Here is a 23,416-nt window from a genome sequence, read left to right on the forward strand (position 1 = left end):
TTTTGTTTCAACAGATAGACACTATATGAAGACCCCCTGAATTTTTCCACACATAACTAATCTGCAAGCAGAATTCTGGAAAAACTGGTGAGTACATTTTAAAAATATATTTCAAGGTGATTTCTCACTTTTTTTTTTTTTTTTTTTTGTCTTCCACTGGCCTATTTGATAAAAGTAATCTTAATTTTTTTGCTTTACGGCGCTAAAAAAAACAGCATGGAGATTTCAGGAAGGACATGAGGTGAGTAAATGGTGATAAGACAAAGTATGACTTGGAATCTAATGCCATCTCATCTAATTTTGTGGTGTTTTTAACTGTTACTAGAAAGATGTATGTAAATCTCCATTTGTTATCTACAGATGTAAATTAAATTGTACGGTTTTGTAGAATGACATAAGGATAAGTAAATCCTGCTTTTAAAGGGGTAGTTCACCCAAAAATGAAAATTTACTCACACTCAAGTGATTCCATACCTTTATAGGTTTTGTTTTACTGTTGAACACAAAAGAAGATAATTTGAAGAATGTTAGATACCATAGAAGTAAAAACAAATACTATAGAAGTCAACAGTTATAGTTCTCCAACATTTTTTTTATTCTTTTGTGTTCAACTGAGAAAAAAAATCCCTTAAAATTTGATTGATAAGATTTGTGACAAACGAAGTTTGAGTAAACGATGATAGAATTATCAGTTTTGGGTTAACTATCACTTTAATGCTGTTTTTGCACATTTGAAAGTCTAGAAAAAACTGATATATTATGTAGAAGTAAATAAGAGCATACAGCATTCTAGAGAAAGGCATGAAGATGACTAAATAATGCCAGGATTTAGCCTTTGGAATGTTTCTTTAACCAAATAAGGAACACTGTAAAAATGCTGGGTTCCAAGTGACCCCTTCATGTTGTCCTAACTCAAATCAAGTAAGTTAACTTAATGGCTTAACTTAAAGGTGAATGAACATAAAACAGTTAAACTGTCCCCCCAAAAATTCAGGAATTGTGTTGCTTCAGCTCATTATCAATAAGTAGTTAGAACAAGCAGCAAATATCTTTAATGAACCTTATATGAACCCTTGTTATTACAAAAAGAATATCACCACATAATAGCGTTCCACATACAGTAGAACAATCAGTGCCAACAAAGAACATCATTACATGATTCAGTTATTCTGTTGTGTGCTTCTGATTGTCTTCATCCCAATCCTAATTCAGCTGTAAAGCAGAATTTTTGCCAGTACGTGTTTTTTTTTTTTTTTTTTTTTTTTTTGTGGAGGATGCGAGCTTAGCTTGTGCGTGTAATCCCCTGACACAAGCCAAATCCGCTTGTCTGTTAAGCTAAGCCCAGGAGAGCTTGCACAGTCGACACAATGGCCCAGACATATTGGTGTAAACTTAAAAAAAAACGGACTGACAGACAGACAGACATAGAACATGCAGCACTAAAGCCAAAGAGAACAGTGCCAGCCAGAAGTAACACTTCCAGCGACGGCCCGAAGCCACGTCAAGAAAAAGCTCTGCGTTTGCGGCGGTGACCGTACGGGTGATCGACGACAGACGCATCTCCACCTCTCCCGGGACCGTCTCTCGTTCCATGGGACCTGTTAACCATGATCTCCAAAGCTGGAGAGGCAGAGCCCGCGTGGGGGGTTTGTCTTCTCTCTCGGCCCCCATAACAACAGCCTGTGCACTCTAATTAAACAACAGATTACAAATAGCCACCAATGCATTCGCTATTGGGATACGTGATAAAGAGAGAGAGAGGCTTCCATAGGGTGATAATGAAACCATTTTGCATTGCACACATAACTCGATGGAATTGAAATGTAAATATGAATTTCATTTACATGTTATTATCATGTATATCGGTACTCTATTGAGTCATAAGTAGTTTCTCAAGGCTTTGCTGTTAGTGTCTTAAAGGGAGCGTTCGTGCAAAAAATATTCAAATCATTTACTCAACAGTTTTACCTGTTTGAGTTTCGTTCTCTGTTGAACACAAATGATGTACTGAAGTATACTGAAAAAAAACAGCCATTAACTTCAATTACAGTGGCCAGGATGTTCAAACAACAGTACAAAGTGTGAAACACTTCAGCTACTGTACGTTCACACTGCAGCCAAATGTGGCCCGAATCTGATTTTTTTGCCAACATGTGACTCAGGTGATGACAGTGTGAACAACCCAAACCGCATGGAATCTGATCTTTTCAGGTCAGATCTGTGTCACTTTCAGATGTAGTCTTAAATCAGACAAAGATCTGATGTTTTGCAATGCGACTGCAGTGTGAACGGTTATGTCAAATTTCATGTGACTTTTACATAATCTTTGAGCGACATCATTCTGTGCTGCAAGCATCATCTACTCCTCAGCATCACAGTAGAATGGGACACATGGTGATTACTTTACCACATAAAGTTGGTTGTTTATTTTGAAAAAGATTTTGAACTGGTGCTTGTTAACGATTGGTGCACGGGTTGGAGGGAGAACTTTCTCTCAGAGAGAAAAAAGGGCAGGTGCTCGAGCACCCAAACCCTTCTGCACATGTCTCCTTTTTATAACGAAGTAAACTTAAAAGCAAACGGAGATAAAACAACTCCACCTTCACAGTTCAGTCTGTGGCTGCTCATTAACCCTTTGAGTTCACTACACCGGTGGACAAACAAACGCGCGCCGTGGATGTCATAAATCGCAAATGATCAGTGTTTTCAATCACAAGTGACTTATTTTAAATTTCAAATGCCGAAATACACATTATTATGTTCCTGATATGGATGGATGTTAATGGCTGCTTTTTCTTCAACATTCTTCAGAATATCTTGTTTTGTGTTTTACATAAAAATTTATAAAGCTTTAGAGCTACATGGGTAAATTTTCGTTTTTGAAACTTCTGTCATTTGTGTTTCAAGCCTGCTTGAGTTTCTTTTTTTCTGTTGAACACAAAAGAAGATATTCTGAAGAATGTTGTAAACCTGTTGACTTCCATGGTATTTGTTGTTCTTACTATTGAAGTCAATGTTTACAATTTTATTCTAAATATCTAAAGGTTATTGCATACTAAAATTTTGATTTGTAATTTTCGCACGTTAAAGAATAAATATGATGACGTGTTGGCGCAGTGGGTAGCACGATTGCCTCACACCAAGAAGGTCGCTGGTTCGAGCCCCGGCTGGGTCAGTTGGCATTTCTGTGTGGAGTTTGCATGTTTTCCCCGTGTTCGTGTGAGTTTCCTCCAGGTGCTCCGATTTCCCCCACAAGTCCAAAGACATGCGCTATAGGTAAATTGACTAGTTGAAAAACATCTGAACTTTCCTGAATGCCGTGAGTGCCGTGAGTGCACCGCGATTCAGGTGGGTAGAACTAACCAATCTGCTTCACACTTTGTATGAAACCTACACATTTCACTAACGGCAGACTAATTACCTCAGACAAACACAGCGTATCCAAACACTGCTGCACTATTGACTTATCTCCATAAATTTGCATCGGGGCTGCAGAAATTTGTCAGATTGTCATCCTCTGAGAAAACGGTTGATGGTCGCCTAGTTATGAGAGACGCCTTAGAAAATGGTGAAGCAAAGCACATGCACGCTTGTCACTTGCGAAAACAAGTGTCGTATAGCACCAGTGAAGAAATTGTCAATAAAAAAGGATGTAAGGATGTCGCCAGAGTGGCTTTTTGGTTTCTTTTCTTGTGCATCTCAGCCACTAGCTCCCCATCTAAAAGGGTTTTTTAGCAAAGGGGGTAATGTAGTCATTCAACATCAAAATGTGTAATGTTGCACAGCCATAGTGTGTCCATACATTTGGCATGCTCCGCTTTCATTCCATTGCTTCGACACGTCAACCACCATCTATTATAATGTCTATTTGTACTGCCAGTCTATGTTCAGGATTTGTTTACATACGTGAATGTGTGAGGTATCACAAGCAATGTATAAAAATTGCACTGATTTCTTGAAATAAACTCTGCATTTGGGGATAATCCAACACAGCTTTTTGATAGTGATCTGAAATCTTTCTGGCTATGCAGTATTGGATGAACACAACATGCAGCCTATTCCTCTTACTTTTTATAAAATGTCTCCAAAATGTTTTGCGTATTTTCGTAATGGATTAATTAATACGCATCTGACTCAGTGTGCAAGGTTTGTTTACTTGATGAATTTTTCGTATATGAATACAAAAAAAACGCATAGAAAAATTTTAGACTTAAGTGTGCAAAGACCTTAAAGAACCCTGTTAAGCTTTAGAACAATTTGAGGGTGAGTGCATTTTCATTTTTGAGTGAACTATCCCTTTAAAAGTGCAATCAGGAGGTTTTGCCTGTTTGTCGCTTCTCTGTTTAAAACCTGCAAATTCTGCCTGATTATGCTTGTGCTCAAAACTTCAATTAGGATCAAATTTAAGCCAAAAAAGTTACATACTGCAGCTTTAAGAATGGCTTGGGGTTAATGCATTTAAAAGAGAAAGACTGATGGACGTACCCATGATGATGTGCAAGGCCGCAGTCACAGCACGTCGTATTCCATGAAGTGAACATGCCACTACATCTGTAGAACCTGCGGAGGGAGAATAAAAAACGTCTTAATGAATATTTTGACAAGATTATAGTGATCAGGTTCTAAAGGAAACACACACACACACACACACACACACACACACACGCATACACACACACACACACACACACACACACACAAAAGGAACTAAAAAAAATTGGACTGTCTTCTACATGTAACATACTGTAAAATGTGCTATATTTTGAGACTAGTGAACAAAGATATTAATGCTGGTCTGTTTGACACAAATTGTATAGTGCAAGTTTGGAAGCTTCATACCTGTGGGCCATATTTGGCGAATTTTATTATCAAGAAAACATCCTATATTATATTATATTATATTATATTATATTATATTATATTATATTATATTATATTATATTATATTATATTATATTAAACTATTATATTATATTATATTATATTATATTATATTATATTAAACTATTATATTATATTATATATGCACAATCATCATGAAAATATTGTTAATACTGATAATGTGAAATGCACTTTATTCTAAGTCTTTTGAATGTTCTCTACATTAGTTTGTGTGATTATCAATAAAGAACAATCTGTTTTTCACAAAAGCTTATCATATGGCTTCTGAAGACTTGGAAAGTAGTGCATATCTTATTTATAGCACAAGGAGTGTTGCCAAAACTACTAAGACAGTCATGTTTTTCCCAATATATATATATATATATATATATATATATATATATATATATATGTATTAAAATGCATTGTGCTTTACGCAATCAGCACACTAATTTGGATTTGTATTATATGCGAACTATTTCTTTTCTTTAAATGAATGTTTGCATTTCATAAAGATGCAGCCTCTGTATTTGGATAAATGTTGTTCTCTGCACAGGTGATTTTGTGATAAAGCTTCCTCTCGTTAGACACACACTGATGCTGATGTTATGAGACCATCTGAATGCTGTGGCATATGGTCCCATGATGTTTGCTATAGTGTGTATCTCTGCACAGACACTGTTTACTCTCAGTGAGTGATGAGATTCCATTAAGAATGGCTACAGAAACGTGAAAAAATGTAGCTTTGCTTTATTATAGTAGACTCTCTTCCCTGCATATCAATGTTCTCCAGCACCTGCTGCAGGAGACAGAACGGGAACCTGTCCATTCAATTTCTCTTTGACCAATCACAGCTCACGTAAAGTCGTCAATAATTTATGTGCTGTATATGCTCTAATTGCACACAATTCTCTTTGTTTAGGATGTTTGCTTTTCAGAGCATAACAATATTATAATTTCAGTTTCAGTTTTGCATTAAATTGGCGGTTATGTTAAATCACTAAAACTCTGTATGTCAGGAATCCGCTTACTTATGAGTGTGCTGTGAGACAGTAAATACACCACTGTTGTGATATATTGAAAAATGGCCACTTTATTAGGTACACTTGTTTAACTGCTTGTTTCAAATACAGTATCTTATCGGCCAATGACACAGCAGTTATGTATATAGCATGGTTGTTGGTTCCAGTCAAGCTGGTTTGAGTAATTCAGGAATAGGATTTTAAACCACAGCCTTATCTAGGGTTTACAAAAAAAATAAATAAATAACTGGTAGTTTATAAGCACAAATGCATTGCTTTATTTTTATTGTCAGAAGTCAGAGGAGTCTGATTTAAAGACAACAGTAACTCAAATAACCACTTGTTACAACCAAAAGATGCAGAGGAACATCTCCAAAAATACAAGACATTGAACCTTGATGCACATGCCTTTTGAAAAAAAAACAAACAAACAGCATATGCTGGTAAGGTAGGTTTTGACACTTGCTTGCAAGTTTAAACTGGTTCTTGCCAACACAATCTCACGGCAATTCGTAACTTTTTGATTTAGTGGCTAATTCGTACGAATTCGTACGATCTAATTCGTACAATATGGTACGAATTGCTCATCCTCCAATGACGGTAGGGTTTAGGGGTGGGGTTAGGTGCCACGCCTCCTTTTTAAAATCGTACAATTTCCTACGACTGAACACGTACGAATTCGTACGAATTAGCCACTAAACTGTCAAAACGTAAAATACTTACGTTTTCTCGTGAGATCAGGCTGTTCTTGCTGATTCTTTCTGTTTATGAAGGTGCCTTCACATCTGTTGTTCGGTTCATTTGGTCCAGACCAAGGGCAACAATTGATACATCGTAGCATTTTTCTGCCATTTTTGCGTCCTTTCATACCACACTGATTGCTTTTGAGTTGAAAAGAACCAAAATGCAGTCATGTGACAAAATCCACATCACTCATTGGCCAGATGTTATTGAACGTATTTCCTGAACTGCTTTTCGATTTGGTCCAAATTAACGTGCTGGTAAATGACAGTGGAACTCCCACAAGTAAACAAACCGGCGGACACAAAATGTCACTTTTTACAATGGAGGGATGACTGCACTGGCTGGTTGTATCCCTAGTCATAGTATACTATATAGTTTATATACATCACTTTAGACAAACTATATATTTCAAAAATGAAGTGCGGCTGGAAAACAATGTTTTAATGCATTTCAAATGGCAAAGATGCATCGCATGTAACTTCAGGAAGAGGCGTGAATTAATTTAGCTAAACTGCGACATAGTCATCTACTGGAAATATTACCAACGATCCATCAGGTAATGCTTTTCCTTGGTACCGTTGTGTTATAGTAGGTATCCTTTGGAAAGGATGCCAAAAAAAAAAGGTTAGCTTTTTTAGTACCTTTTTTCCTTGGAAACATGCAAAAATGTGTACTGTACTGCACCGAACCGTACAGCTCAGTGGAAATGGGCCATAAATGGCAACTGGTTTCCAACATTCTTCTAAATATTCTTTTTTTGTGTTCAAATGAAACAAAGGATTTTGAATAAAAAGATCCCTTGAAATTAAAATAAAAAAGGTCGATGTTAGTTTCAGTCTGTTAGTTTTAAGGACATCTACAGTATATGTTGGTGTGCACCAAAACAGTGACAAAATTCGCCTTTAGGAGATATAAAGCTAATAAAAACATGTAAAGCGTCTGAATGGATCAATGGTTTTTTCACATCCACTCATACTTCAGTTTCTCATTAAAGCTTGACCAATCAAACCAAAGCCAATTTAAAGCAATTAAATTGTGAAAATTATTCCACTTGGCGGCCATCTTTAAAACGCCTTTTGGGCAGTATGCTCGGGCATTCTGTTTGAACGGGGAAGCATCAAATTCTCCAAAACTGCTTGCCAAGCTTATGATTGAATTTCATATTAGGAATCACCGATAAAATTAAACAACAACAGTCTCTTTAGTTTCATTTCTAAACGTCCGAATCACACAAAATCTGCAGAAACTCACGTCTGGTCTGAGCCCCTCCCCCAGAGTACTGTCAGTCTATATCGATCGATTATTGGCTCCTGTACTAGAAGGCAGGCTTTTTTAACCATATAGCGATCGATGTTTGGCTCCTGTCCTAGTGGGCGGGGTTTTATTCACCATATTGACAGTTAGGCTGCGTCCGAAACCGCATACTTCCATACTATACAGTATTCTAAAATCAGTATGCGAGCCGAGTAGTATGTCCGAATTCATTGTAGCCTTCCGAGATCTATACTTTTATTTAAATTTATTCTAATTTTCTCTAATGTACATTGCTCCTTTTTCATAAAAGAGCGGACATGTCTCCTTTTATATCTTGTATGCACCGTTGCTTCTCCCTGCTCTGCTGTTATTAGTTGTCCTTTTATCATGTGACTCAGTGGCGCCAAATCGCAAGCACTTTTGGCTGTTCAGAGATGACGGAAGAAAGAGGAGTGCTGTTTGGAGTTATTTTACTGCAGTAAACGAAAATATTTCAAACTGCGATGTTTGTTGAAAGTCTATTCGATACTGTGGTAACACTACAAATCTACACAAACACATAAAACAACACAAAAAAGAGAACTCCGAGCTGCAAAAAAGGAGAAAAGAGGAGGCAAATCTTCCAGACAGACCCCCAGCAGTGCCAGCTGGCACGTGTCGTTTAGGAGAGGCAATGAATATCCAGGTAGCTAGCTACAGTGGTGAAATTAATAATTCAGTAATATAGGACATTTAGTATTAGGTCATGCCAATTTAAAAAAATAATAAATAAATAAAATTAACTTTTACTTGGTCATATTTAAACTTTTTACTTTCATCATCAGGCTAACTAAATATCGCCTATATAGTCAGCATATATACTTGCTATTCATATGAACTATTTTGAAATTTAAAAATATACAGCGGTGGCCAAAATTATTAGAACAGTAGTTTTTTCACCAGCTATGAAAAAATGGTTTTACATCAGTTTTCTTTTGCTGTAGTGTTTTAGTAGGAAATAGCAAAAAAAAAAAAAAAACATTTAAAAACACTTAAAACATTTTTAGCTGGTGGGAATACAGGTGTTCAAATAATTCTGGCCACCTCTGTATACCATAAAGCTAAAATATGAAAATGTCAGAATATTCCTCATTATATACAAGCAACTGTTTGCACTTTGTTTATAAAATAAGGCAATGTTTAGTGTCTAATGAAAGAGAAACACTTTATTTTGTTATTTTGAACAAAACTGAAAAAAGTTTTAAAACACTTGATCACCAGTAATAATTTTGTGGTCTTTGTTTATTAAAAATGTATTTGAAATGCATATTTGTTTTACATTTATTTGTTTAAAGACATTGAAGAAGTGCTAAAAGAGAAATGGATTTGTTATTATATTGTTTCTGAACAAAAACCCCAGACTGAAGGAAAGTTAAAAAAAAATCATTGTTCTCTTGTAATAAATTTGTGTTTGCAAATCCAAATTAAAATTTGTCCTGGGTTTTAACAAATACATTTAATTATAGCTGCTTTGAGAGCATTCAACTCATAAATCATCACACACTGTTCTCCCTACAGAAAAGTACATTTACTGTAGGTTCAAGTGCATGCTTTTCAAAGTAAAAGTATCAGTATCGGTGATACTGGCCTTGTATTTATTTGGTATCTGATCAATACCAAATTTTGCAGTATTCCCCAGACCTAATGCCCAGCCCGCTTGAAGACGCCCTCTTTGCTTTTCATTTGATGCCTTTGAGCTCAGTCACTCTCACTGGCAGAGCTGAGATAAAAACAAAACACTATTGGCTACTTATTAAAAAGAGGAGGGGCTACTCTGTGTCCACCTTCTCTTCATTTTTCAGTTAAGATCATGTCAAACATCGAATAAAAATGCACATTTCTAAGCACCTCACGGGATCTTTAATGTTGAGTAAATGGTGCGCATATGTTCAGTTTTGGGCTAACAATTCATTTAAAACTCCCCCATAAGAAAATATCAACTGTAATATACTATTTCCAATGTTCTCTGATTTGAAACACACTCCCCTGCACGCTATTTAGACAACACTGTGATAGTTAAGAAGCAGCGCTGATTTAAAAATGGCAGCTGCTTCGCCTTTCTGATGAGTGAGGTAAAGTTAATCATTACAGGATGAGGACTTTGTTAAAGGACATTAATTTAAGTTAATATCACCTCATGCCAATTAAGGCGGTTTACCTTGCTGGCAGCGTGCGCGGGGAGAACAGGTGTGTGTATTTGTACTGATTACTAGCAGAGACAAACAGCAGAGAGAGGCTTGTCCTTGTCGGGTGAGTAGGCATTTCCTTTCATGCAGTTTATCTGGCCAGTGTGTTTGCTCAGATCAACAGGGTATGAAAGCAAATGTCTGTAAATGAGAACAGGACGGAGGTGTTGGATGAAAGCGTTCCCTCCCTTTTTTCCTGACAGTGCTGGACACAAACTCGCACTCCGACTGAATTTGGCTGCGAGTAAACTTGCCTCTTCCCACCTACCAGGTCACTGGTAATGCAGCCCTGCTTCTCAAACACATCCATGACGCTTCCTGGCCTCTCTGGGAGTTTCCATATGTTGTGATGATTTTAACACCAGAGCCAGGATCTCCTCAGTAAAGGTAACAGCGTCTGGTGGAGCAGCTTCCAAAACGAGTGAGCTTGCCTTGCTATCTGAAAGCTGCTAGAAGAGGCCCTTTTTGTTTGAGCACATATAAATCACATCGGTTTGGTATGGTGACATTCTGCTTTATGTTGTTATTAATGCACACTGTAAAAAAAATGCTGGGTTCCACACAATAGATTTGTGTTGGGACAACATGAAGAAATTAAGTTAAACAAAATATTTAAGTTGATCTAACATAAACAATGAAGTTGTTCCAAAAAAACCCCTCAAGAATTGTGTTGTTTCAGCTAATTTTTTAGAAGTAGTTTGAACAAACACCAAACGTCATTTTTTTTCTAAAGTGTATACTGCCATGAAGTAAAAACAATTCTTTATAAGGATTGGTATAATGTATAAACAAATATATATTTAGCCTATATTAAATTAATAAACATTTTCTATTTTATTGCTGTTCAAACAATGTTCATGGATAACTGTGGAAACGTGTCATGGTTATGACATTAACTTGATTTAATTATTAATGTTTATGATTTTCCATGACAACTAGGTTAGTTTTTATGTTGCCATTTTTTTTCTTAAGCTTTCATTGTTTAATTACATTGTCTGTATGAATGACTTATTCCAATTGCAATTATAAATAATAATTTTTAATAACTTTTTTAAATTATTTGTTTTATTTGATAATGTTTATTATATAATGTTTTATTTAATTTTATTCCATTCTGTGTATGAAGGACAACTATCCCAGTTGTTATTATTATTATTATTATTATTATTATTATTATTATTAGTAGTAGTAGTAGTAGTAGTCAGAGTCAACTTTATTATCCCGTTTAGGGAAACTAAAATTGCAGCAAGGTGCCGTATCACAGATGAAGTTCCATGTACACATTAACAAAATATTACCAAACAACATACAATGCATAATTTTGTAGGTGCATCTCCCTCCCCTCTGGACTCATGTAATGACCTAATGGCCACCATTACAAAATAATTTGTCCTGCAAATAAGAACTCTAAAACGACATCCTGATGGCAGCAGCTGAAATGCAGAGTACAATGGGTGATCCGGGGTGCATAGGATACCCTGAGCTCTCTTTAAAACATAATTATAGTAAATTACCATTGGACCAGTTTGGTTAAAACCGATGATCTTGTCCGCCACCTTCACCAGGCTACTCAACCTGTTCTTATTTGACACAGTAGTAGGAGGATTATTATTATATTATCATTAGTTATAGTAGTAGTAGTAGGATGATGATTCTTCTTATTATTAGTAGTAGTAGTAGTAGTAGGATGATTGATGATGACTATTATTAGAAGTAGTTGTAGGATAATGATTATTACTATTAGTAGGATGATGATGAATATTATTATTATTATTATTAGTAGTAGTAGTAGTATTAGGGTGATGATGATGATGATGATGATGATGATTATTATTAGTAGTAGTAGGATGGTTGTGATGATGATTATTATTAGTAGTAGTGGTGGTAGTAGGATGATGATGATGATTATTATTATTATTAGTAGTAGGATGGTTGTGATGATGATGATTATTATTAGTAGTAGTGGTGGTAGTAGGATGATGATGATTATTATTATTAGTAGTAGTAGTAGTAGTAGGATGATGATGATTATTTTTATTTAGTAGTAGGAGGAGGATGATAATTATTATTATTATTATTATTATTATTAGTAGTAGTAGTAGTAGTAGTAGTAGTAGGATGAGGATTATTATTAGTAGTAGTAGAAGGGTGATGGTTATTATTGTTATAAGTAGTAATAGTAGTAGTAGTATGATGATGATTATTACATTTATTATAACATGATAGGGCAGCATGTTCGCCTTACAGCAAGAAGGTCGCTGGTTTGAGCCTCGGCTGGGTCAGTTGGCATTTCTGTGTGTAGTTTGCATGTTCTCCCTATGTTCGCGTGGGTATCCTCCAGGTGCTCCGGCTTCCACCACCGTCCAAAGACATGCGCTCTACGTGAATTGGGTAAGCTAAATTGGCCATAGTGTATGTGTGTGAATGAGTGTACGGGTGTTTCCCAGTGTTGAGTTGCAGCTGGAAGGGCATTTACTGCGTTAAACATATGCTAGATAAGTTGGTGGTTTATTCATTCATTTTCTTTTCGGCTTAGTCCCTTTATTAATCCGGGGTCGCCACAGCGGAATGAACTGAAGTTGGTGGTTCAGGAAACAATAATAATAATAATAACATTAATGGATGAAACAATAATAGTAAATTGAACAGTTTTACATTTAATAAATGTTGGACTGTTGTTACTGTATTGAGCAAATTATATTTTACAGTGTAAAAACCTACTGATTTCCTTCTATGTTTAATTTGAATCAACTTCACCTTTTGTTTTATTTTAACTTAAAATACGTTAACCTGGCTTAAAACAGCTTGCATAATATAAAAAATAGCTGAAACATGATTAACTTAAGTTGGAGTAAACATAAAAACATATGTTGTCATGACTTTTTGATCAGATTTTTTCCACTGAGCTCATCACAAGCCATTAATCTTAATAATGCTTCAGAATTTTGCCAAAGCACATACAGCATCTTTCCTTTTGAAAAGCAGCCTTCTCCTCAGGAGTGTGCTTATCATACCTAAAAAATACTGCCTATGTAGGCAGCTTACTAGGTTTTGGAACAGAGCCGATATCACTCACCATTGTAAACGACAAGCTGTGGCTTTGCTGTGTAGTACATAGAAAGAGAGTCCTACAGGGATACAAATTGGTGACAAACTGTAATATAAGTGAATTATTAGTCTAACACATTAAAAGAAATTTAATTAATGCGGTTACTTAAGGCAAGAAAAGTAAAAAAAAAAAAAAAAAAAATTTTTCTACTAATGTTTTGCTCTTAGACTTTTACACACCTGAAACTTGTCTATAGCGCTTGTTCACTGCTGCTCTTATAGTTGTGTAAATTGCTTCCTTGTCCTCATTTGTAAGTCGCTTTGGATAAAAGCGTCTACTAAATGTAAATGTAAATGTAAACTAATCGTTTTCAGCATACTTTCCCAGTTGATTGATTTACGTTAATAATTGCAGACACTTTTTGTATTTTATATTTTATTTTAAAAGTTTTTTTTAAATGTTATGGAAATATGCAAATGACGCATAGTTTAGTTATCTACGGGGTACTTTGCATATTTGTAGCACCAAAATCTGAACATTGGATGAACTCATCTTCCTATTTTTTATTTCTGAGTCAAAGGTTTTAACAAAGGGGGTTTTGGAAATCTCTTTTAAAGCTCAACAATCCTGCAAATACAGTAAACAACCAGAAAATATAAATATTCACTTTTTTTGTTGTTGAATGAAAGGTTTTATTTAACCAGGCAAATTATGTATGAACAAATCCCTGTATTTTGTGGATCATCTGTTCATCAAACTGAAATGAAACCACTTTATGGAAACCTAAAAAGCTCAAAATCCTCAAAATTGAGAAGCACATGAAAAAAAAGCGCCTCTCGCCTTAACAGTCTCAGTGGGTGTGATATTAAAAACTCATTATCTGAAAGCTAAAATTACCATTTATTGCACAGATCTGATGAAGCTGGCTTGAGTTGCGTCAGTGCATGTGTATGTTATTCAATAGTTGTTGGTCAGTAATGGTGTTATTTTGTTGTGTGCTGATGTCTGTGGCACTACAACACTTTTAAACCCTGCTTTTCTGCCTCTCCTGCAAGAGAAAATTACTTATGAATTATAATTAATTAATTATTGACATTTTTATCATTTATTCACTCATTTTCATTTGACTTAGTCTCTGATTTATCAGAGGTCGCCACAGCAGAATGAACCGCCAACTATTCCAGCATATGTTTGTCGCAGTGGATGCTCTTACATACATTCTCGCATTCACACACACATACACTACGGCCAATTTAGTTAATCTAATGCACCTATAGCGCATGTCTTTTGGACTGGGGGAAACTGGAGCACCCAGAGGAATGGGGAGAACATGCAAGCTCAACACAGAAATGCCAACTGGCCCAGCCGGGACTCGAAGCAGTGACCTCCTTGCTGTAAGTGCTAACCACTGAGCCACCGTGCTGTCCGACATTTTTGACGATACATCATAATCAGTTATAGGATTCTTTTCATTTAAATTCCAATTTATAATATTTATTTTATTATTTATTGCAGTTGTTGGTTCATGTTTTTTTAAGGACTTCTGTACTTCACTCTCTAATAACCAAATTTTTTTTATGTATTAATTGAAGAATTTCTTAATTCATTTAATTTTATGAGTTTATTACATTATTTTTGTAAAAATTGTGAGAATAAAATAGTATTTGATATAATATACAATTAGACCAGAAACAGAAATTGTTTATTATTATTATTATTATTATTATTTGTCTATTTCTTTTTTGTTTGGTTGTAACTGAAGCACTACAAGCACTAACTGAACAAGTGCTATAATAGAAAACTATATGAAAGTGTTATTTGTTTAAATATATATATATATATATATATATATATATATATATATATATATATATATATATATATATATATATATATATATATATATATATATATATATATATATATATATATATATATATATATATATATATATAATAGATATATATATAATAGATAGATAGATAGATCTAAATAAATAAAAGCACAAGAATTGGGTTATATATTTTGCTTCCATTATGAAATTAAATTTTTTCTAGTGATTCAGACCTCAACATCAAAATACTTTCAATATGTTGTCTGTTATAATAGACTGCAAAGAGCAACATTATAACAGAAGCCTAAAATGTATTTATTATGAAAAATTAATACATTGGTGATTAACAGAAAAAAAAGTGAAATTATGCTGTTACTTAATAAATAACTTGAAACACTCAAAAGTGATGAATTAATTTTTTCTGTTATTGGACCGGGACAGCCCACGAAAATTTAGGTTGTGTAGATGTGATTTGTGATGTAGCAAAATGACCAGTGAACTGCCTGAAGATTCAGAAAATGAAAGGTGAGATGAGCTAACTTAAACTGAATAGCCTGAAGATGTAGATAAACAATTAACTAATTTTTAATGTCTCTTATAATTTCATAGTTTGCGATCTGTTTTTGTGTTTCCAAACTTCCCACCACTATACGAAGTAATTTCTCATTTTTTTTCCCTTTGGAGTTATGCTTGCGTCTTGATAATATCCCTTGCAGACCTTTTATATATGCTTCTGTCTAAAATCAGTACATAATTTTTTTTTCCAGAAATCATTCACTATTTCCCTAGGGGAGCACCTTGGCTGATACTGAACGCTTGTCTGACAGAGAGATGCATGGTGTTGCTTTGCGAATGGTCAATTGCTTTAGTGATCTCATTTCGATTGAATGGCTATCAGCCTTTCAGTGCGTAAATAGACACATCAAATTCACTGCACAATAGACGCATATTTGACACGCCCGGTGACTCTAGCTTCCTTGCTAATTGGCTAACATGGATTTTGAGATAGTAGCTGTGCTTTAGGTAGGCTGAAAAACAGGATAGATTAGTTCAGCGCCATGTCTGAGTCCACTAGATCCTTTCAGAAGTGCACCTAGCTCTGTGAGTTCATCAACTCCTCCAGAAACTATACCTGGATGATGGAGGCCTTCAGCAGTAAGCCGAGCCCAGTTTGATAAACTGTTGCCCGGTGTCAGCAGGAGGATTTCCCCTCAGGCCACCAAATGCAGGCGCTACATCATAATCATGCCCCTACAGGAGAAAGCTCCTGGCTGGTTAATGTGGCACGAATATTCGCTTAACTTCAGATTTTCCAACTAGAGCGCATCGCGTGATTCGCACTGCCTCATTTCTGCAGGAGTCCCTTAGAATATACTGAAGACCACAACTCCCATGATTCCACACTCAGTCACTGCATCATCAAACTACACCTTTGTTTGTTGCAAATATCTTCCCTCTAGAGGCTAAAGCTGCACATTGTGCCTTTAAAGATCTCAAATACTATGATATTAAAAACCCTTAATCCAAAATTTCTAACAATGCCAATTTGTTTATGCTAAAATGACCATTTATCGCACAGAACTGATGCATCCGGCTTGAGTTTCGTCAATGCGTATGTTGTCTACGTTATACAATGGTTGCTGGGCATTGTTGGTTTTGTTCTTTTGTTGTTCGCTGGTGTCTGTGGCACTGCAACACTATATTTCAAGCGTGCATCTGCTTCTCCTGCAAGGCTCAGAGCAACAGCCTGTGCCAACATCACCGGGACTTCCATATATTACCATCTCCATTCCAGAAGCGGGTGACGAATGGTGCCCGCGCCCACATATTAGAGCGGGGGGTGGGCGAATGGGAAGGAAGAAGGGGGCTTTTGAAAGGGGGAGAGAGAGAGAGAGAGAGAGAAAAAAATTGTCCTTGGAAGTGCGAGCACTTCTGCAGAACAATTAACTTAATTAAGCAGACAGCATGAATATTCATAAGGCAGTTAATGTCTCCCTCATCCAGGCAGATGAATGTGATGCAATGACTCGCTAGTCAAGCATGTCTAAGAGTCTCATGGAAACTGCACCAACATTTTGGTTCTTTGCCTGGAATATCAAAGAAATTAACAGTCCCCCTGAAACCCTTAAAAGCAGGCAAATTAATTAGAAGGCTGCAATTTATATGCTATACGTACCGAGGAGTATATACTGGAGGAAGCCTTTAATTGGGCAGTGGATGTTTATCCTGCTTCGTGTAAATAAGCTATACGAAACACTCTTTGTAATTAGAGTTTTCGTATTGTGTTATGAATATTGACAAATTAATGCGGTAAAAGAAACTATTGTAGGATAATTGGGGGTTGACGTAGCTAACATGTCATGTATATTTTATGATGTGTACATGGTAATTACTTTTTGGTTTTTTTTGTTTTAGTTTTTTGGTCTACGTCTGCTTTGAACACAGCTGTATGTTACTGTACTCTCATCAAAATGTTTCATTGATTGATTGGTTGATAGATTTGAAATATTTTTTTATGAAAAGTCAAAATTGGTTTCAAACTAATAATAAAATAAAATTAAATAAAATAGATTAATATGTTTTCTCTAGTATATTTTTCAGCTGTGGCAGCAGACTCTATTGGGCCTTTTGCACAGATCTACCAAATACTTGTGGCGTTATTTCATTGACAAATGTTGTGAGCGCAGTAATACAAGTCGAGATCGCATTCATGTAATACAAGCGTGTAAATCTCTGTCCTCGAGCTCGGATTTCCTCTGTTTGTGCACAACTTCTTGCAGGCCGTCAAATACACGTTGCTCAAGTGCAGATTTACTTGTGCGCTCTCAAATAAACGCTGCTGAAGTGTGATTTAGTGTGTTTAAGCAACGAGTATGTCTCCAACATTTATTAGATTTGCTAGGAATATTTGTGAATATCTCCAATAGACCTACCGAGCGGTATTAATGCATCCTGAAGTAAACTCCAGCAAGATAGTCATTGTATGTAGAGCCATAGACCTTTATCTATAAATAAAATATAATGATGGAAACTGTTACATCGTGTTTGCTGGTCTCACGATTCAGACACCTGTCAGTCAGTCAGTCAGCACGTCACCTTAAAGTGTTAAACAAATAATGCACAGCACTACTACGATTACAAAAAAGTTTGCGCTGTTATAATTCACTTGTCTTATACTTGTCTAATACGTTTTGGTGCTATTATAACCCGCTATTAAAAAAAACTGGCAGAGTGTTTTGAATGAGAAGCTGTAATGTGGCGGGATGAATTTTGGTGTGGCGCCCCGCCATGGAAGAATGAATGTAGCGGAAACCATAATATAATATAATATAATATAATATAATATAATATAATATAATATAATATAATATAATATAATATAATATACATACAATTACATCAAAACTAGTTTGTTCTATTATAAATATTATATTAAACATAAAATACACAAAAAGGATTTTATAAGATATTATCTTTGAACTAAAAGCTAAAAAAACAATGTATTGTATTCGTCCATTTATAAATTTTAAACAATGATATTATAATAAATGAAATAATAAGGGCATAGTAATCCATTGCATGGTAATGCATGGTAATTGTGTGCAGTAAATCACAGCAGTTGATGCAGTGCATGGCTGTTTTTGTGCAGCTCTAACAAAGAGAGTGATTTGACTCCATTTCCTCCGTCCCAAAGGATCAACCTGGATCACCAAATGACACATCCAGACCTGCTCTGGGACACGGCAGAGGCGGGGGGTCGTTTTTCCCCCCTCTGCGTTTGTGACAGGAAACTGTTTACAAATACTCCAGCGGGATTCGGCACTAATGAAGAGGAAGCGTGACCCCGGTACGGTCAGTTTGCAGCGGGTGCGGAGTTGGAGGGCTTCCATTGCTCCTAACAACAGCACTCCATTTTGCTGCGCCTGAAATGACAAGTGAAGGTCAATCTCTTGGCTGAAAAACTAGAGGCCGCTTCCGTCCCCTCCTCTTCCCGCCCCGCTTTGGCAGCTCTTTGGGGTTGGTTTGTGCCACAAAAAATATCGGATTTAGGCAGTACAATACGCAGGGCTCCAGGTAGGCACGGGTGATACGGACGTAAAACAATAGTTTGGGTTATTTTTTGCAGTAACAATACTAATGATGGTCATTTATATGTGTACATTGAGATACAAAAAAAAGTCCTTGAAGTAATATCACTTTCATTCATACTTGAAGCAAGGGGGCAAAACCACACGCAAACGTTACATACAAGTAAATGCATCACTGTAGCTCCTTAAAAAGATTGCTTCGTATGATATCCTTTAAATATATGCTAAAGATGAGCTTAAACTCCAGACACATTCTTATCAACACTCAGTGTTTCTGGGAAAACATCTTGCAATTATTAATGTGCTTCACTCAGGTGATTGGGCTTGACAAACCACCTGCAGATGACCCTTTATTACCCTGCATATGTTCTTGAAAAACAACCCACATAGCAAAATATCTCTGGCCCAGCTCTTGCCCACTTAATCAGCTTTTGCTTGGCCCACATGCCGCAGTGAATTACGGTACATTACTGGACTAAAAGGCATCGCACACTGGATGCGCTGCTCAGCGTTGCGACACGGCACGCATATGACAGTTGGAAGTATCGCACACCAGATGCACACATTCGCATGCTATTTAAAACGAAACCATTCAGATGCCGCTCTGTGGCGCGGCAGAAACCTATGTTTGGAATTTTAAAATGCATGGCACGACGCTGTGCGTCGCCAAGCGGCGCTTCTGGTGTGTGACCCCCTTAAGTCTGGCTTCCAGACAAGGGCCAAACATGGACTAAGTCTCAAGTTATTAAACCATAACTGGGCCAGATATGTTGGTGTGGCACGACTGCTATGAAACTGATACACCCATGAATCATTGTCCTGTAGACGTGCTATGGGCAAGCTTTTTCTCGAAGGTACTTGATTGGTAGATCTTTTTTTTTTTTTGAAAATAATAAAAATGTGTTTTAAATGTGGGTCAAGATAGGCCAAACTCACATGACCACATCAGTTATTAACATCTGGGCCAAATACTACATTTTACATTTGACCCAAGTATTGTGTGCCGCTTTAAAGACCAAACCAGGGCCATATTTGGCCCACATGCTGTATACCAGTGCCGGATAAATGCCTGCTGTACCAGATTTATGCCAAATCTGAGCCAGAATTCTATGCTAGCTGGGTGCAATTCTGAGTGTGCTCCACTCATTTTAATAAAATAAGTTAAAAAATTAAAATAAATTAGACTTGGCATTTTAACATCCTGTTCAAACTTGCCCACTCTCCTCTGTCCATCATGGCCTCCTAACCATCTTCAAATCAGCCAAATTCATCACTCGGTCTCCTGTCCACCAATTAGCTGTGTGTGGTAGTGTTGTCACGATTCTGGAATTAGGTACCAATCGATACTGAAATTTTCAAAACATCCATTTCCCGCTAACATTTGAGCACTGTCGAGCAAGTTCTTTAACACTGCTGATTTGCCATTGTGTTCACTTGCTCAACAGAAATGACTGTGATTGGCCATCAAGTTCATCAATTTACTGATCTCACTGCTGTTTACTGAGTGCAACCACAGATACAGAAACAATGGAGTGTTTCAAAGTCACATCAATCATCTGGTTTGTCTATAAGCTGACATACGAGCGATCCACTGATGAATCGTGGCTTTTAAACACTCTATACAAACGGTCACACTTTATTTTGATTGTTCGTTTGTTGAATATAAGTTACATTGCGTCTACATGCCAACTAATTCTCATTAGATTATAAGTAGACTTTTAGTTTGGGGCTTGTGTAAGTTGACATGTACTTGCAAAGTTTCCTATAGTCAGTTAAATGTCTGTTTAAGGAGCAGTATCAACAGATATTAAGCAGACAGTCTACTAATACTCAAATAAACCATCAAAATAAAGTGTTACCATATATATATATATATATATATATATATATATATATATATATATATATATATATATATATATATATATATATATATATATATATATATATATATATATATATATATATATATATATAAAATATATATATATATATATATACACCTGTAAGGTTACAGGTTTCCTGCTTTCTTCAAAATATTTTCTTTAGTGTTCAACAGAAGCAAGAAACTCAAAGGTTTGCAACCACTGTGTGAGTAAATAGTGCGTAAATTTCTATTTTTGAGGTGAATTCTCCCTTTAAATCGTGCAGTGTAAGATCAGCAATTAAAAAAAGAAAAGACATTGTTGCTTTTTGTTTTTCATTTTTGAGCCAAATCTGAAAACTGTCCTGCGCTGTGACAGTCTCAATCCTAGTTTAGTCAATTACAGCTCTTATAAATTAAAATTAAATCATTAAATCATTAATAAATACCACAGACCTGATTTTACAAGTGGCTATTTTGGTAAATGACAATAATGCGTTTTATCCATATATTTTTTTAAAAACATAAAATTAATTTTTGATATGTCACACCTTTATTTATGGTACAAAAAATTTAGTTATCGACCCGATACATACACTCAAAAATGACTCTTGCTGCTTGTTCAAACTACTTATTAAAAATTTGTTGAAGCAACACCATTCTTAAGGTTTTTTTTTTTTTATTATTATTTATTTTTATTTTTTAGGGGGGTTGGGGGGGGGGTAAAACTTAATTTATGTCTATTAAACATAATTTATGTTCAATCCACTTCCGTTTGCAAAAACAATTAAATTAACTAACTTGTGTTGGGAAAGAGAGCTTGAAGGAATTGTGTGCAACCCAGCATTTTCTACAGTGTAGATCAAACCTGGGCATTTTACAGCTCACTGGACTTTTTTTGATTGGCCCGCGTGAAGTATTTATTTAATTTTAAAGGGGACTTTCACATATAGCATATTTTGCGCGCTCAGTTTCGTTATTTCAAATGGAGATGCACGGGTTCAGCACGCAAATATGAAGGGATGCACATGCGGTATGCGTTAAGTTTTCCAGGCACTGCAAGTTGAAAAAAATCTAAACCTTTTAGAGTGCTGTGAGCGAATGACGAGTCATGTGACAGAAACCAACCAGGCAGCTTCACACTTTGTATGGAATTAATCCTGGAGGAGCTGAACAGTATTTATTCTGATTTCTTTTGGTCTCGCTGTACATTTCTGACCACACCAGCTCCAGATTGTAGATGCAGATTCCAGATTGCAGGTTTAATCATTATTATTGCTGGCAGAATTATTAGCGGTATATCACAAAACCGTATCAACCATCTTTACCTCCGGGCCACTGATCCAAGGCCAGCGAAGCCTGTTTCAAAGGCAAATGGAGAGAATGCTCTGTTTCAGACACTCTTGAAGGCAATTAACTGTGTGTAAGAGAGGGCCATTCAGAGGCCTGACTGTGATTAAATCAATTTGATAATGATACACTCGCTTGCTGCTGTTATGAGCTGCCTGTTTGTTTTCGCTAGAGGAGTTTCAGAACACAATCAAACTAAATCATTCTGACAGCGCAGAAACTAGAGACCCAAATTACTACAGGGTTCGATTTTTTTTTTTTTTAATTGGCAGCACGCCTCTGATTGTTTTAGTGCCGGGATGAAGCATTAAAAAGTCGCGCTGTTTACCCACAAGCCTGTTGTGGTACACTGTCACGTTTTACCACTAGTCATATTTTGACATGCTGTGATTATCAGTTAAAGGTTTTATTGTTTCGTCTTGTAAAAATACCTCTTGAAGTCAAAATTGTTTTGTGGTTTTTGACACGTCTATCCAATGTGTTACACTACTCTCTAATTAACATGTTGGTTTTTATGTAGTTATTTTGATTGGTTGATTGATTTATTGGTTGATTGGTTTTTATGTAGTTATATTGGTTTGTTGGTTGGTTAATTGATTGGTTGGTTTGCTTTTAATTGGTTAATTGGTTGGTTGGTTGATTAATTTGATTGATTGGTTGGTTGATTGGTTTTTATGTAGTTATTTTGATTGATTGGTTGATTGACTGGTTGGTTGGTTGGTTGGTTGATTTGGTTTTAATTTAGTTATTTTGGTTGGTTTGATTTGACCGATTGATTAATTAGTTGGTTGGTTTATGTAGTTATTTTGGTTGGTTGGTTGATTGGTTGAGTAATTTCAGTGATTGATTAGTTGGTTGATTTGGTTTTTATGTAGTTATGTTGATTGGTTAATTGACTGGTTGTTTGATTTGATTGATTGATTTGGTTGGTTGGTTTATTGGTTTTTATGTTTTGATTTGGATAATTGACTGGTTGATTGATTGGTTGGTTGATTGTTTTTTATGTAGTTATTTTGGTTGGTTGGTTGGTTGGTTTGATTTGATTGGTTGGTTCATCGGTTTTTATGTAGTTATGTTGGTTGGTTGGTTGGTTGATTGGTTTTTA

General features: G+C 35.9%; 1 protein-coding gene across 1 annotated transcript in view; it reads right to left on the reverse strand.

The window, feature by feature from the left end:
• Nucleotides 1-1,501: 1,501 nt before the first annotated feature.
• LOC130235487 (ceramide kinase-like protein) overlaps nucleotides 1,502-23,416 on the reverse strand; it is an 85,868-nt gene continuing 63,953 nt past the window's right edge. The window contains exons 5-6 of the mRNA XM_056466077.1: nucleotides 4,486-4,560; nucleotides 1,502-1,689 (exon numbers count right to left, since the gene is read on the reverse strand). Of these exons, the coding sequence (XP_056322052.1) occupies nucleotides 1,502-1,689; nucleotides 4,486-4,560 (263 nt within the window). The remainder of the gene's footprint in view (nucleotides 1,690-4,485; nucleotides 4,561-23,416) is intronic.

The sequence above is a fragment of the Danio aesculapii genome, chromosome 9, assembly GCF_903798145.1.
Source record: "Danio aesculapii chromosome 9, fDanAes4.1, whole genome shotgun sequence".
Classification (NCBI taxonomy): Eukaryota; Metazoa; Chordata; class Actinopteri; order Cypriniformes; family Danionidae; genus Danio; species Danio aesculapii.